The 13,126-nt window shown below is 37.3% G+C and overlaps 1 protein-coding gene across 3 annotated transcripts in view; it reads right to left on the reverse strand.

Moving 5' to 3' along the window:
• The window catches only part of Dpp10 (dipeptidyl peptidase like 10), a 1,511,806-nt gene that overhangs the window by 519,400 nt on the left and 979,280 nt on the right, over positions 1-13,126 (reverse strand). For all 3 annotated transcript variants that reach the window (XM_021165015.3, XM_021164934.3, XM_029476885.2), the window contains exon 3: positions 28-123. In XM_021165015.3, the coding sequence (XP_021020674.1) occupies positions 28-123 (96 nt within the window). The remainder of the gene's footprint in view (positions 1-27; positions 124-13,126) is intronic.

Here is a 13,126-nt window from a genome sequence, read left to right on the forward strand (position 1 = left end):
AAGACACATGAAAAGTTCTACACCTACCATTGATCCACCGAGCTTCTGGATTATGAAGTCCGAATCCTTTCCCCAAAAGCTCCTCTAGTGACAGTCTTGTTTCTGAAGAATTTGTTAGTTCATCTGAAAAGAAAAGAAATACATCATCAAGCACTTTTGTATTGTTTTCCTTAAAGAATAGGAATTAAGGTTTAAAATATTTTGCCTCAAAATATATGCTAATGAGACATCAATCTGAAGTGAGCATGTGAAATAGATTTTACATTGAAAGAATGTTTTGTAGACTTTTATGTATTTTTATGCAAGGGTCTTATGAAATCCAGACCACCTTTTAACTCCTGATCATCTTGTTTTCAAGTATAGTATAAACATTGTAGGAATAGTACACTACCATATTTGTCCTCCACTTTTTAAATTTAACTCTAAGATTTCAATATGGAATTTTTTACATCAATTTAACATGTCTATCCCAAGATATACTTTAATACACAGTACACCAAAAACAACTAAGAACTAGTGTTTGCACTATTCAAGAAGACCCAGGTTTTGATGATTAATCACAAGCCTGTTCTCATTTTCACACTATTTAGTAGTAAATTTAGATTTTTGTTTTTGTTTTTGTAAAAAGCTAACTATCAGAGAGGTAGGATCTTCACAGGAAAGAGAGATGGATCATTCTAATCTGAGGCAATTCAAATAAATGGAATGAATGCAAAAATTGTACCACACAATTACTACATAGAAAACGCTAAGCAAATCTGAGATTTGAATGCTAAGTTCAAAGTCTAAAATGCTAAGAAGAAAGTAAGTATCACGCATTAACCACTGGAAGAAGAGCATGATTTCATTTTCTTTTTACATTTCATAACCTAGAAATGGAAGGCTAGAGGTGAGTTTAAAATGCTGTTTGCAATACCCCTTTGTATTCAATGGGTTATAGAGAGCAGTTTGTCACTTTCTTGCAAAATAATAGCATTGTTTATTTGCTGAGTGAATTCTTCCTGGTGACCTTTTAGCTATGACCTTCCCTCTGACTGAAAACAAAATGTCAAAGACATGTTCTAATCTCAGGCGATTTTATCTTTTCAAAGTTCAGCACTCACTATACCTGGAGCTTGCTGTGGCTTCTCTCAAGTGTCTACAGCAGTAACTCATTTAAAAAACAATACAGTAAATCCATTAAAAAAAACACTATGAATGCCAAGATAACGTTTTAAAAAATATTAGAATTACCTGAATTCTACTTTAGACCAGATACGCTTATATGGAGATGTGAAAAAATGATAGACAAAGACATACAAACATCCAATTATTTACAGAGCAATCAGAAAGGTCAAAACTTGAACTTTCTTGGGGCTAGAAAGATATCTCAGTGCTCAGCAGTTAAGAGTACTTACTGCCTTTCCAGAATATCTTTTAGGATGATGAATATGTACATATGAGTATATGCATAATATATGCATGAATGTACACAAGTGCAAAGGTGTACTTGACTTTTAAGGAGAGTATACAACCCCAAATGATCTTAGGTATAAATCACTATTCAAGTATTCGAAAAAAATGAAAACAAGCATTTGTATTTCTCAAGCATATCTTTTTCTTCTTTATACTTATTGCTGTTTCTATTTATATGTGAGTATGCACATGAGTGCAGGTTTCCACAGAGCACAGAGGCAGATGTCTGATCAGTTGGAAGTAGTGTTACACATGGTTCCTGAGAGATGAACTCGGGTCCTCTGGAAGGTAAGCAAGCCTTCTTAATTGTTGATCCATGTCTCAAGCCTTTAAATATGTATTCTTACAATTCAGGACACACTACACTGAACCTCTTTCAATTAGGAATCTTTACCTCTGCCCCCCCCCCCCTGCACACACACACACCACAGCATTTGAAAACTTTTCAATATTTTTCAATGATGATTGGAAGAATGAAATACTCTCACATTTAATTGCATCCTAAATCTTCCATTTTCGATTTATCATGTGGTTCATTTAACATCTTATTGGAATTAATGCTAATAGCTTGATATAATTGAAAACAGAATTCTCCAAATGCAAGTGAATATTATACATAAGGTTGGTGGCTATATGTACAGAATCACAATTTTTCAAAAATTGCATATATGTATGAAATTCTGGAGAATAAAGATAATATTAATAGCCTGGAACCTTGCTGCTGGGGCAGACCCCTAGTTGGTCTACTCCCATGAAGTCTCCATATCCTGATCTATTCTAGAGGACCCACTGCACTCAGTTGGTAAGTCCCACACCTACACAGTCCAAGAGCTGCTGCTAGGACCCTAGTGGACTCTGGACCCATCACCAACCCTCCCAAATACCACTCCCCTTCCATCCTTTTCACCCCTTCTGCTCAGTTCTTACTGCTGGGGCAGACCCCGAGTTGGTCTGTTCCTGTGAAGACTCCATATTCTGATACATTCTAGAGGACCCATTGCACTCAGAGCAGTTGAGAACCCATTGCAGTTAGAGCAGTTGAAGTCCCATTGCACTCAGAGCAGTTGTCTGAAGGCCTCCCAGAAAACCTACTGCAGCCAAGGCAACAGATCAGCAGCTTCTCTGTCCCTGTAAAGAGCCCCCAGTTGGAAGACCCCTAGGTGGTCGGATACTGACAGGGCTGCCTGCCTAACAAGATACCTACAGAAACTCAGGGACAAAAGAGGCAGATTCCATACTGTCACCCAGAACAACAAACACCAGGGATATTCAAATAGCAAAAGGCAAGCTTAAGACCATAAGCAACAGAAACCAAAATATATGCACATCATCAGAACCAAGTTCTCCCAGAACAGCAAATCTTGAATACACCAACAAACCTGAAAATCAGGAATCTGTCCTAAAATCCTATCTCATTCTTTACAGGAAAACACAAGTAAAGAGGTCAAGGAATTAAATAAAGTGATCCAAAACCTAAAAGTGGAAGTAGAAACAATAAAGAAAACACAAATGGGGGCAAACCTGGAAATGGAAAACCTGGGAAAGAGGTCTGGAATTACAGATGAAAGTATTACCAACAGAATATAAGAGAGAGAAGAGAGAATCTCAGGTGTAGAGGATACAGAAGAGATTGACACAACTGTCAAAGAAAATTCAAAACATAAAAAACTCCTAACCCAAAGCATCCAGGAAATTCAGGACACAATGAAAAGACCAAACCTAAGAATAATCCAAATAGATAAGAACAAAGATTCACAGCTCAAAGGAACTGAAAAAAATTCAACAAAATCATAGAAGAAAACCTCCCCAACCTAAAGAAAGAGATAACAATAAAGGTACAAGAAACCTATAGAACACCAAATAAAAGGGTTTAGAAAAGAAATCTTCTCGTCACATAATTATCGAAACACTAAATGCACAAAGCAAAGAAAGAATATTAAAAGTTGCAAGGGGAAAGTCCATGTAACATACAAAGGTAGACCAATTGGAATTACACCAGACTTCTCAACATAGACTATGAAAGTCAGAAGATCCTGGTCAGAGGTCATGCGGACTCTAAGAGAACACAATTCTATCAGACATATTCTCCATCTGATAAACAACTTAAGCAAAATGGCCAGATATAAAATTAACTCATATAAATCAGTATCCTTCAACAAATAGTTTTGCTACTATACCCAGCAAAACTCTCAATAAACATAAATGGAGAAACCAAAATATTCCAGGACAAAACCAATTTCAAAAATATATATCTACCAATCCACCCCTACAGAGGATCCTGGAAGGAAAACTCCAACACAAGAAAGATACCTGGACCAAAGAAAGGACACGATATTAAGAATCTCACAACGAAGTCAAAAGCAGAGGATCACAAGCACATAAAGCCACCTACAAAAACAAACATACCAGGGGCCAACAGTCATCTCTCTTTAATATCTCTGAATATTAATGGGCTCACCTATAAAAAGACATAAGCTAACAGACTGGATATACAAACAAGATCCAGCATTTTGCTGCATACAAGAAACACACCTCAATAACCAAAGCAAGCACTATCTCAGAGTAAAAGGATGGAAAAAAGTCTTCCAAGTGAATGGACCCAGGAAACAAGCAGGAGTTGGCATCCTAATATCCAATAAAATAGACTTTCAACCAAAAGCTATCAAGCATGATGAAGAAGAACACTTCATATTCATCAATGGGAAAATCCAGCCAAAGAAAGTCTCAATTCTGAACATCTATGCCCCAAGTGCAAGAAAAATCCATATTCATAAAAGAAACTTATGAATACAGGGGAATGCCAGGGCCAGGAAGCAGGAGTGCGTGAGTTGGAAAGCAGGGCAGGGGGAGGGTATAGGGAACTTTCGGGAGATCTAAATGAAGAAAATATCTAATAAAAATGTATTAAAAAAGAAATCAAAAGGGAGACATAACAACAGAAATGGAGCAAATTTTAAAAATCGTCAGATCTATACTCAACAAAACAGGAAAACCTAGATGAAATGGATGGTTTTCTAGACAGATGCCACATATCAAACTTAAATCAAGAGCAGGTAAACTATCTAAACAGGCCCATATCACACAAGGAAATAGAAGAAGCTATTAAAAACCTCTCAACCAAAAAAAAACCCAGGGCCAGATGGCTTTAGTGTAGATTTCTACCAGATCTTCAAAGAAGACCTGATACCAATTTTCCTCAAAATATTCCATAAAATAGAAACAGAAACAACATCACCTAACACATTCTATGAAGCCACAATTACTCTGATACCTAAACCACACAAAAGCCAAACCAGAAAAGAGAACTTCAGACCAATCATGCTTATGAATATATAAGCAAAAATACTCAATAAAATTCTTGAAAACAGACTCCAAGTACACATCAAAACCATCATTCACCATGATCAAGTAGGCTTCATCCCAGGGATGCAAAGTTTGTTTAATATATGACAATCCATTAACATAATCCACTATATAAACAAACTTAAAGAAAAAAATCACATGATCATCTCCTTAGATGCAGAAAAAGCATTTGACAAAATATAACACCCCTTCATGTTAAAATCATTGAAGAGATCAGGAATTCAAGGCCCATACCTAAATGTAATAAAAGCAATTTACTGCAAACCAACAGCTATTATCAAATTAAATAGAGGCATTCTTGAAACAATCCCACTGTAATTGGGGACAGGACAAGGATTCCAACTCCCCCCATAGCTACTCAATATAGTACTTGAAATGTTAGCTAGAACAATAAGACAACATAAAGATATCAAGGGGATACAAATTGGTAAAGAAGAAATAAAGGTATCACTATTTGCAGATGATATGATAGTATACATAAGTGACCCCAAAAATTCTATCAGAAAACTTCTCCAGCTGATAAACAACTTAAGCAAAATTGCCAGATATAAAATTAACTTATATAAATCAGTATCCTTCCTTTATACAAAAGATAACCAGGCTTAGAAAAAATTTAAGGAAACAACACCCTTCAAAGAGCCACAAATAATATAAAATATCTTGGGTCATTGTAACCAAACAAGTGAAAGACCTATATGACTATAACTTCAAGACTCTCAAGAAAGAAATCAAGGAAGATCTTAGAAAATGGAGAGATCTTCCATGCTCATGGATTGGCAGAATTTAACATAGTAAATATGGCCATTCTACCAAAGGCAATCTATAGACTCAATGCAATCCCCATCAAAATTGCAACACAATTCTTCAGATACATGGAAATAGCAATTCTTAAATTATTCTGGAAAGGGGAAAAACCCAGAATAACAAAAACCATTCTTAACAATAAAAGAACAGCTGGGGGAATCACCATCCCTGACCTCAAGCTGTAGTACAGAGCAATAGTGATAAAAACTGTATGGTATTGGTACAGAGACAGACACATTGATCAATGGATTAGAATTGAAGATCCAGAAATAAAACTACACTTATAGTCACTTGATCGTTGACAAAGACACCAAACATATACAATTGAAAGAAGAAGAAGAAGAAGAAGAAGAAGAAGAAGAAGAAGAAGAAGAAGAAGAAGAAGAAGAAGAAGAAGAACAAGAAGAAGAAGAACAAGAAGAAGAAGAACAAGAAGAACAAGAAGAACAAGAAGAACAAGAACAAGAACAAGAACAAGAACAACAACAACAACAACAAGAACAACAACAAGAACAACAAGAAGAAGTGCAAGAACAAGAAGAGCAACAACAACAACAAGAACAACAACAACAAGAACAACAACAAAAACAAGAAGAAGCAGCATCTTCAACAAATGGTTCTGGTCTAATTGACTGTCTGTACAAGAATTAAAAATAGATCCATATTTGTCACTTTGTACAAAGCTCAAGTCCAAGTGGATGAAGGGCCTCAACATAAAACTAGATACACTTAATCTAATAAAAGAGAAATTGGGAAAGAACCTTGAACTCATTGGCACAGGAGGAAATTTCCTAAACATTACCCCAATGGCTCATGCTCTAAGATCAAGAATTGATAAATGAGACCTCATGTAACTGGAAAGCTTTTGTAAGGCAATTGACATAGTCAATAAGGTAAATTGGCAACCTATAGATTGGGAAAAAAATATTTTCACTAATCCCACATCTGATAGAGGGCTATTTTCCAAAATATATAAAGAACTCAAGAAGTTAATCACCAAAAAAAAAAAAACCAAGCAACCCAATCAAATAAGGGCATATAGAACTAAACCAAGAATTCATGACTGAAGAATCTCAAATGGCTAAAGCAATGTTCAAAGTCCTTAGTGATCAGAGAAATGCAAATCAAAATGACCCTGAGATTCCACCTTACATCAATCAGAATGGCTAAGATCAAAACCTCAGTTGACAGCACATGTTGGAGAGGATATGGAGAAAGAGGAACACTCCTCCATTTCTGGTGGGATTGCAAACTGATACAACCACTCTGGAAATGCCAATGGCTCTCTCTCCAAGATCAAGAATTGATAAATGGAATTTGTCCATTTCATTCAAGTTTCCCAGTTTTGTTGAGTATAGGCTTTTATAGTAGGATCTGATGATTTCTTTGATTTCTTCAGATTCTGTTGTTATATCTCCCTTTTCATTTCCGATTTTGTTAATGAGGATACTGTCCCTGTGCCCTCTAGTTAGATTGGCTAAGGGTTTAACTATCTTGTTGATTTTCTCAAAGAACGAGCTCCTGATGTGGTTGATTCTTTGAATAGTTCTTTTATGTTTCCACCTGGTTGATTTCAGCCCTGAGTTTGATTATTTCCTGCCTTCTACTCCTCTTGGGTGTATTTGCTTCCTTTTGTTCTAGAACTTTTAGATATGCTGTCAGGCTGCTAGTGTATTCTCGCTCTAGTTTCTTTTTGGAGGTACTCAGAGCTATGAGTTTTCCTCATAGGACTGCTTTCATTGTGTCCCATAAGTTTGGGTATGTTGTGGCTTCATTTTCATTAAACTGTAAAAAGTCTTTAATTCTTTCTTTATTTCTTCCTTGACCAAGGTATCATTGAGTAGAGTGTTGTTCAGCTGTAAATGTTAGCTTTCTATTATTTATGTTGTTATTGAAGATAAGCCTTAGTCCATGGTGATCTAATAGGATGCATGGGATGATTTCAATATTTTGTATCTGTTGATGCCTGTTTTGTGACCAATTATAATATTTACAAGCTGAAGTCCCCAAGTGAGGACACCTCAGTCCAACTTGGGAGAGAGAAGAAAGCAATCAAATTGGGGAGGGAGGGAGGGACAAGGGAGGGAAAGTGGATAGGGAGGTTAGTTGGGGTGAAAGGGGAATCTAATCTGGTATTGGGAGAGGGAAAGGGGCTGACCCTGAGGGCCAGCAGAAAGAATGGAAATAGGCAACTTCAGGAGATAGGAGGTTGTGAGGGACCCTCTAGAATGCATCAGAGTCCTGGGAATTGAGAGATTCTCAGGAATCAAAGGGAGAGAACTTAGATGAGATGCCCAACAGTAGGTGGAGGGAGCTTAGAAAGCTTACCTTCAGCAGGAAGAGAGGGCATCAAGTGAGATTTAGGTTTGCCATCCCACAGTCACATCTCTGACCCATAATTGTTCCTGTGTGAAAGAATTACAGGGATGGAAATGGAGAGAAGCCTGAGGAAAGAAAGTCCAGCAATAGGCTCAAAGTGGGATCCAGCTCAAGGGGATGTCCCAAGGCCTGACACTATTACTGATTCTATGAGTGCTCACAAAAAGTGACCTATCATAACTGCCCTAGCAAAGACCCAACAAGCAGCTGAAAGAGTTTGATGCAGATATTTGCACCCAACAAATGGACAGAAGCTTTTGACCCCTGTTGTTGAATTAGGAAAAAACTGGAAGAAGCTGAGGAGAAAGGTGACCCTGTAGGAGGACCAGCATTGTCAATTAATCTGAACCCCTGAGAACTCTCAAATACTGGACCACCAAACAGACATCATACACCAGCTGATATGAAGCCCCAAACACACATAGATTAGAGAACTTCCAGGTCTGTGTTCATTCAGAAGTGATGTACCTAACCCTCAAGAGACTTGAGGCCACAGGAAGTTTAGAGGTCAGATAGCATGGAGGGTGGGGGCATCCATGTGGACACAGGGGGTATGGAATGTAAAGCAGTCAGAGGGTGGATGGGTGGCAGGAATGGAATATGGAGTGTGAAAAATAAATAAATGTTTTAAAAGGTAATATTAATAAAAATTAATGATAATTGAATTTTTTGGTTTTTGCACTTTCAGTGACTTTATATTGAATAGTTTTTCAAATTCTACCTTTAGTAAAGTTTTAACTATGTTATTTAATGTATGTTTCATGCAATTCTAGCAGAAAAGTAATACACACTTGTCCTACACACTTTTCAGTCAGCTTCCCTCAGTGGAAAATACCATTTTGCTGAATGAGAGAACAGGATGTGATTGATATTATAAGTCCTGTGCCTCTTGTTGATTTCACTATGTTATTTGTATTCATTTCCATGTGTGTTTAGTTCTGTAAAATCAGTAACAACACCCATACCAGTTAAGATATAGAAGAGTGTCTAGACCTGGGGCTTGTGGACTCAGTACCTTCTTACTAACTCTACACATCCAACATTTGACAACCAGTGTTCTTCATAGATGATTATATTTAAAAGAAAAACTACATTGGGCCATTCTCAGAAAGTCAAGGTCACTAGCCTTCTCTTATACATAAAGGCTGAATTTTATATAGATATTTAAGATCCAGGGAGCATGAACCTGAAGTGGAGAAGTTCACTGGGACAAAGGAAATGAATGTGAGGAGGAAGGAATAGAAATAGGAGCCTATGTGTCATGAAAGAGATGAGTTCAAAGTACATTATGTATTTACATAATTCTCAACACCAAGTACAAAGAATATATACCAAGATAAAATAATAATAATTTTGAGTTAATACTATTTTTTGGCTCCAGGAATATAAGGAGAAGATGACTCAAAACAAAAATTTGCTAACCCCCTAGGTCAGTGCCTAGTCCAACCATCATTAGAAAATATGCAGAGAGGGAAGAATTTTGGGGCACTCAGTTCTAAATGGGTTATGTTCATCAACGCCTCCACTACCCCCTAGCTCATCCCCGTGCCCCAATCTTAGGAATATATGGGGTAGAAAGGGCAGAAAGGTTTTTATTTTCCAGAGGGTGTCATCCAAATGGATGACACAGGAGTATAGATACATATGTAACTCACAGAGATTTTGACAGCATGAACTAGGCAGGCACAGGTTCAAGACAGAGAGCCTTTCAGTGATGAGTTGGGAAAGTAGACATGGGTTTCCATCCCTAATCAAGAAGCTGTTGTCAATTGGCATCTTGCAAAGAAACAACTACTTTTCTCCAGTAGAGTCTTATTGGGCAAACAAGTCCTACTTCAGAGTAAACCCATACCCAGCAGTAGTCGGCCAGCAAAATACAAACGCAATGGTATTTTTGTAGAGATTTTGTTGAATATTGCTTTGTTTGTTTGCTTGTTTGTTTGTTTGTAGTACTGGACTTTTGCATATCTTCTAACATAAAGAAATTACTTCCTAAACAACTTTCATTTCTCCATATGTTCTTTTGTATAAAATCAATTTTTTCTTTGTTTCTAACAATATATATATATATATATATACACACACACACTCACATATGTTTGCATGCAAATCCAAAAATGAAATCTTTTCAAAAAGGAATCAGGAAGCATGTATAAACCCATATTGAAACCTAAGTCCTCATGAACTTATGCCACAGTCAGACATAAGGAGAGATACATAGTATTTTGTATATTTCAATAATTGCCCCAGTAATTTAACCCTAAACCTAATGTACACCAGAGAATCTTGGATACCAGTCAGGTACCTCAGTCACTCCAAGTGAACACTGCAAGGTGGCTCACCACAAGCAAACTGATACTAGATTGTATATCACTCTGGCACAAAGTTTCTTCCTTAATAACTTTGGTGAAGCGACGTTTAATTACCCTTAATGTTAGAAAAAAATCTTCTCTAAAATTGAATACTTAGTACTTGTGCTTATCTTAGGAAGTGTTTTTAAATGTAATTCTCTTGAATTATGTAGTATTTAAATATAAGGTGTATGGTATGGGTAGATTAAAAATATGCCCTAAATGTTCATGTATTGGAAGAGTGAAATTCCAAAAAGCAGGATTCAGAGGAGGGACTTTGGAGAAATCACTGGGTCATGAGGATTCCTGCTTTACCCATGGATTCATCTAGTGCTGGTCTTGTAGTCTGACACATGGTCCATTGGGTGATGGAAACTTAGAGGTAAGGCCTGGTTGAAGAGTGTAGGTCTTCAATGAGTCCCTATGGAAGTATATACTAACCCACATTCCCTCATACCTTCATACCCTCCTTTCTCCTCTTTCCCACCCTTCCCGTTTCATCCTTCCCTCATTGTCCTGACTCTGTCCCCTTACTTTACTCTCCCATCCCCCCTCTTCTTTTTTCTAACCACCTAGCACTGCATTTCTTTCCTGTTTTCCCTCCCTCCTTCATTTCAAGACATTTTTTGCCTTTCCCTCTGTTCATTTGTTCTATAGCAATATCCTTCAGCTTGAAAACTTTCCATCCTGGAGCAGGGTTCACTGAGATTCAAAAAGAACCAAATTGAAGTTGTCATATCCTGGAGTGAATCTTTAAAACTTGGAAGGTAAATAACTCAAGTAAATCAGGAGTTCCCTGAAAGCTAAAAGACTTACAAGCTTCTAAGACTTACAAGCTTCTGTTCTCCTGAAGGTTAACTAAGCAGTGAGGACTTCTGGGAAGAAGATGCTCTAGTCAATGAAGCTGCCTATAACATGGTCATGGAGTTCCAGGGATGTAGCATTTGGAGTCATCACACATGCTAGAGTGGCTTTCGTAGATACCACTGCCTAGCCACCCACGTTCCTATAACAAATCTTTCATTCTTACACAACCCTATTATATTTACAAGGTTTCCACATTGATCTGCCTTTAGCTCCATATGGACAGTCACTGAACCACAGCCATAAGGTGAGCGGCAACTTTAGGTATCCCCTTTCAGGCCATACTTCCTATGTCCTCGCTTGTAATACTCCAGAATAGAACCATGGATCTGCATTTATAAGCTTCTAAATCTGTGATAAAAATAAATCTCTCCTTATTTTGAATTTGATTTTTCCAAGTATTTTGACCCAGTGACTGGATGATGAGAATTCAAACCCCCCAGTGCACTCATCTAATACTACTGATATGTGAGCAATCAGGGTGATGAAAACTTAGGAAGCAGGGAAGAGGTGAGGGGAGTAGATCTTCAGGGGCTCCCCTTGGTACTATATTCTGTCCCCAGCCTGAATTCTCTCCATCTCTGCCACTATCTGAGCCTCTCTCTCCTCTCGTCTCTTCCCACTTTCCTACCCCTATATTCCTCTATTCCCCCTATATCCCTCCATTCTTCTATCTGCCTTTCCTCTCTCCTCATGTCTTTCCCTTCTTGATACTTGTATAACATTATACTCCAAACAGAAAGTACCTTAGTTGGTGTTTCTGACTGTGAAGAAACCCCATGACCACAGAAACACTTATAAAGGAAAATATTTGATTTGGACTGGCTTAGAGTTTCACAGGATTTGTCTATTATCATCATGGGAGGGAAGCATGGCAGCATGCAGACAGATATGTTGGCAGAAGGAGCTGAGAGTTCTACATCTTAATCCATAGGCAGCAGAAAAAGACACCAAACCACACTGGTCATAACTTGAGCATAAGAGACCTCAAAACCCAACCCTACTGTAACATACTTCCTCCAACAAGACCACATCTCCTAATAGTGCTATTCTCTATGAGCCAAGCATTTAAGCACATGGGTTTATGGGGGCCATGGCTTTTCAAACCACCACAGGTTTTCCATCCAGGCAGGAAATGCCTTTAGAACTCAGGCAGTTCTAAACCAGCAAAGTAGCTCACTTATTTGCTATGTTTATACATGCTTGTTAATAAAAAAGCCTATCACAAGGTAATCCTTGCCATTAATGTGATAAACACTCTCTAAACCTGAAAGTCTATGTTGTGGTTATGAATATCAAAAAAGGCCAGAAAGAAGAAGAAGAAGAAGAAGAAGAAGAAGAAGAAGAAGAAGAAGAAGAAGAAGAAGAAGAAGAAGAAGAAGAAGAATTAATAATAACAACAAGAGTATTTACAAAACTATGAAAATGATTAAAAACTTTCAAATAGCTACAGGGTATAAAAGCAGCTAAATTGTACCTCTTTTGCAATGGGATTTCAGTAATGGAACAAAATTGAAAAATTCCCTCCATGTTCTTTCTGGGGTTTAGTCTGTCATTTAAGATCATAGACTATTATTGGCATTCCTGTTCTTCCTCCCCCAAAATCCAATCTTATTCTTAAATGGCCTTTGGAAATGAGTTTCTGAATAATCTTAGAAGAAAAAAGTTACATCCTTCAGTATTGAACAGACAAAAAACTAATTGATGGACATTGAGTTCTACAGTTCTCTTCACAGGAAATAATTGTGTTACTTTTTATCTGGCTTATTCTTGATATCAGAGGTTCAGAAATATTTCTTTTAATTTAAAAAACCCATTTGAAATAATTTCCTGTTAAAACATGAATAAAAGGAAAAATCTAATCAAGTGATCCAGTATCCTCCCCTTACTCCTCCCAACCCTCAACCAGG

The sequence above is a fragment of the Mus caroli genome, unplaced genomic scaffold (assembly GCF_978045245.1).
Source record: "Mus caroli unplaced genomic scaffold, Mus_caroli_1 scaffold_1, whole genome shotgun sequence".
NCBI lineage: Eukaryota > Metazoa > Chordata > Mammalia > Rodentia > Muridae > Mus > Mus caroli.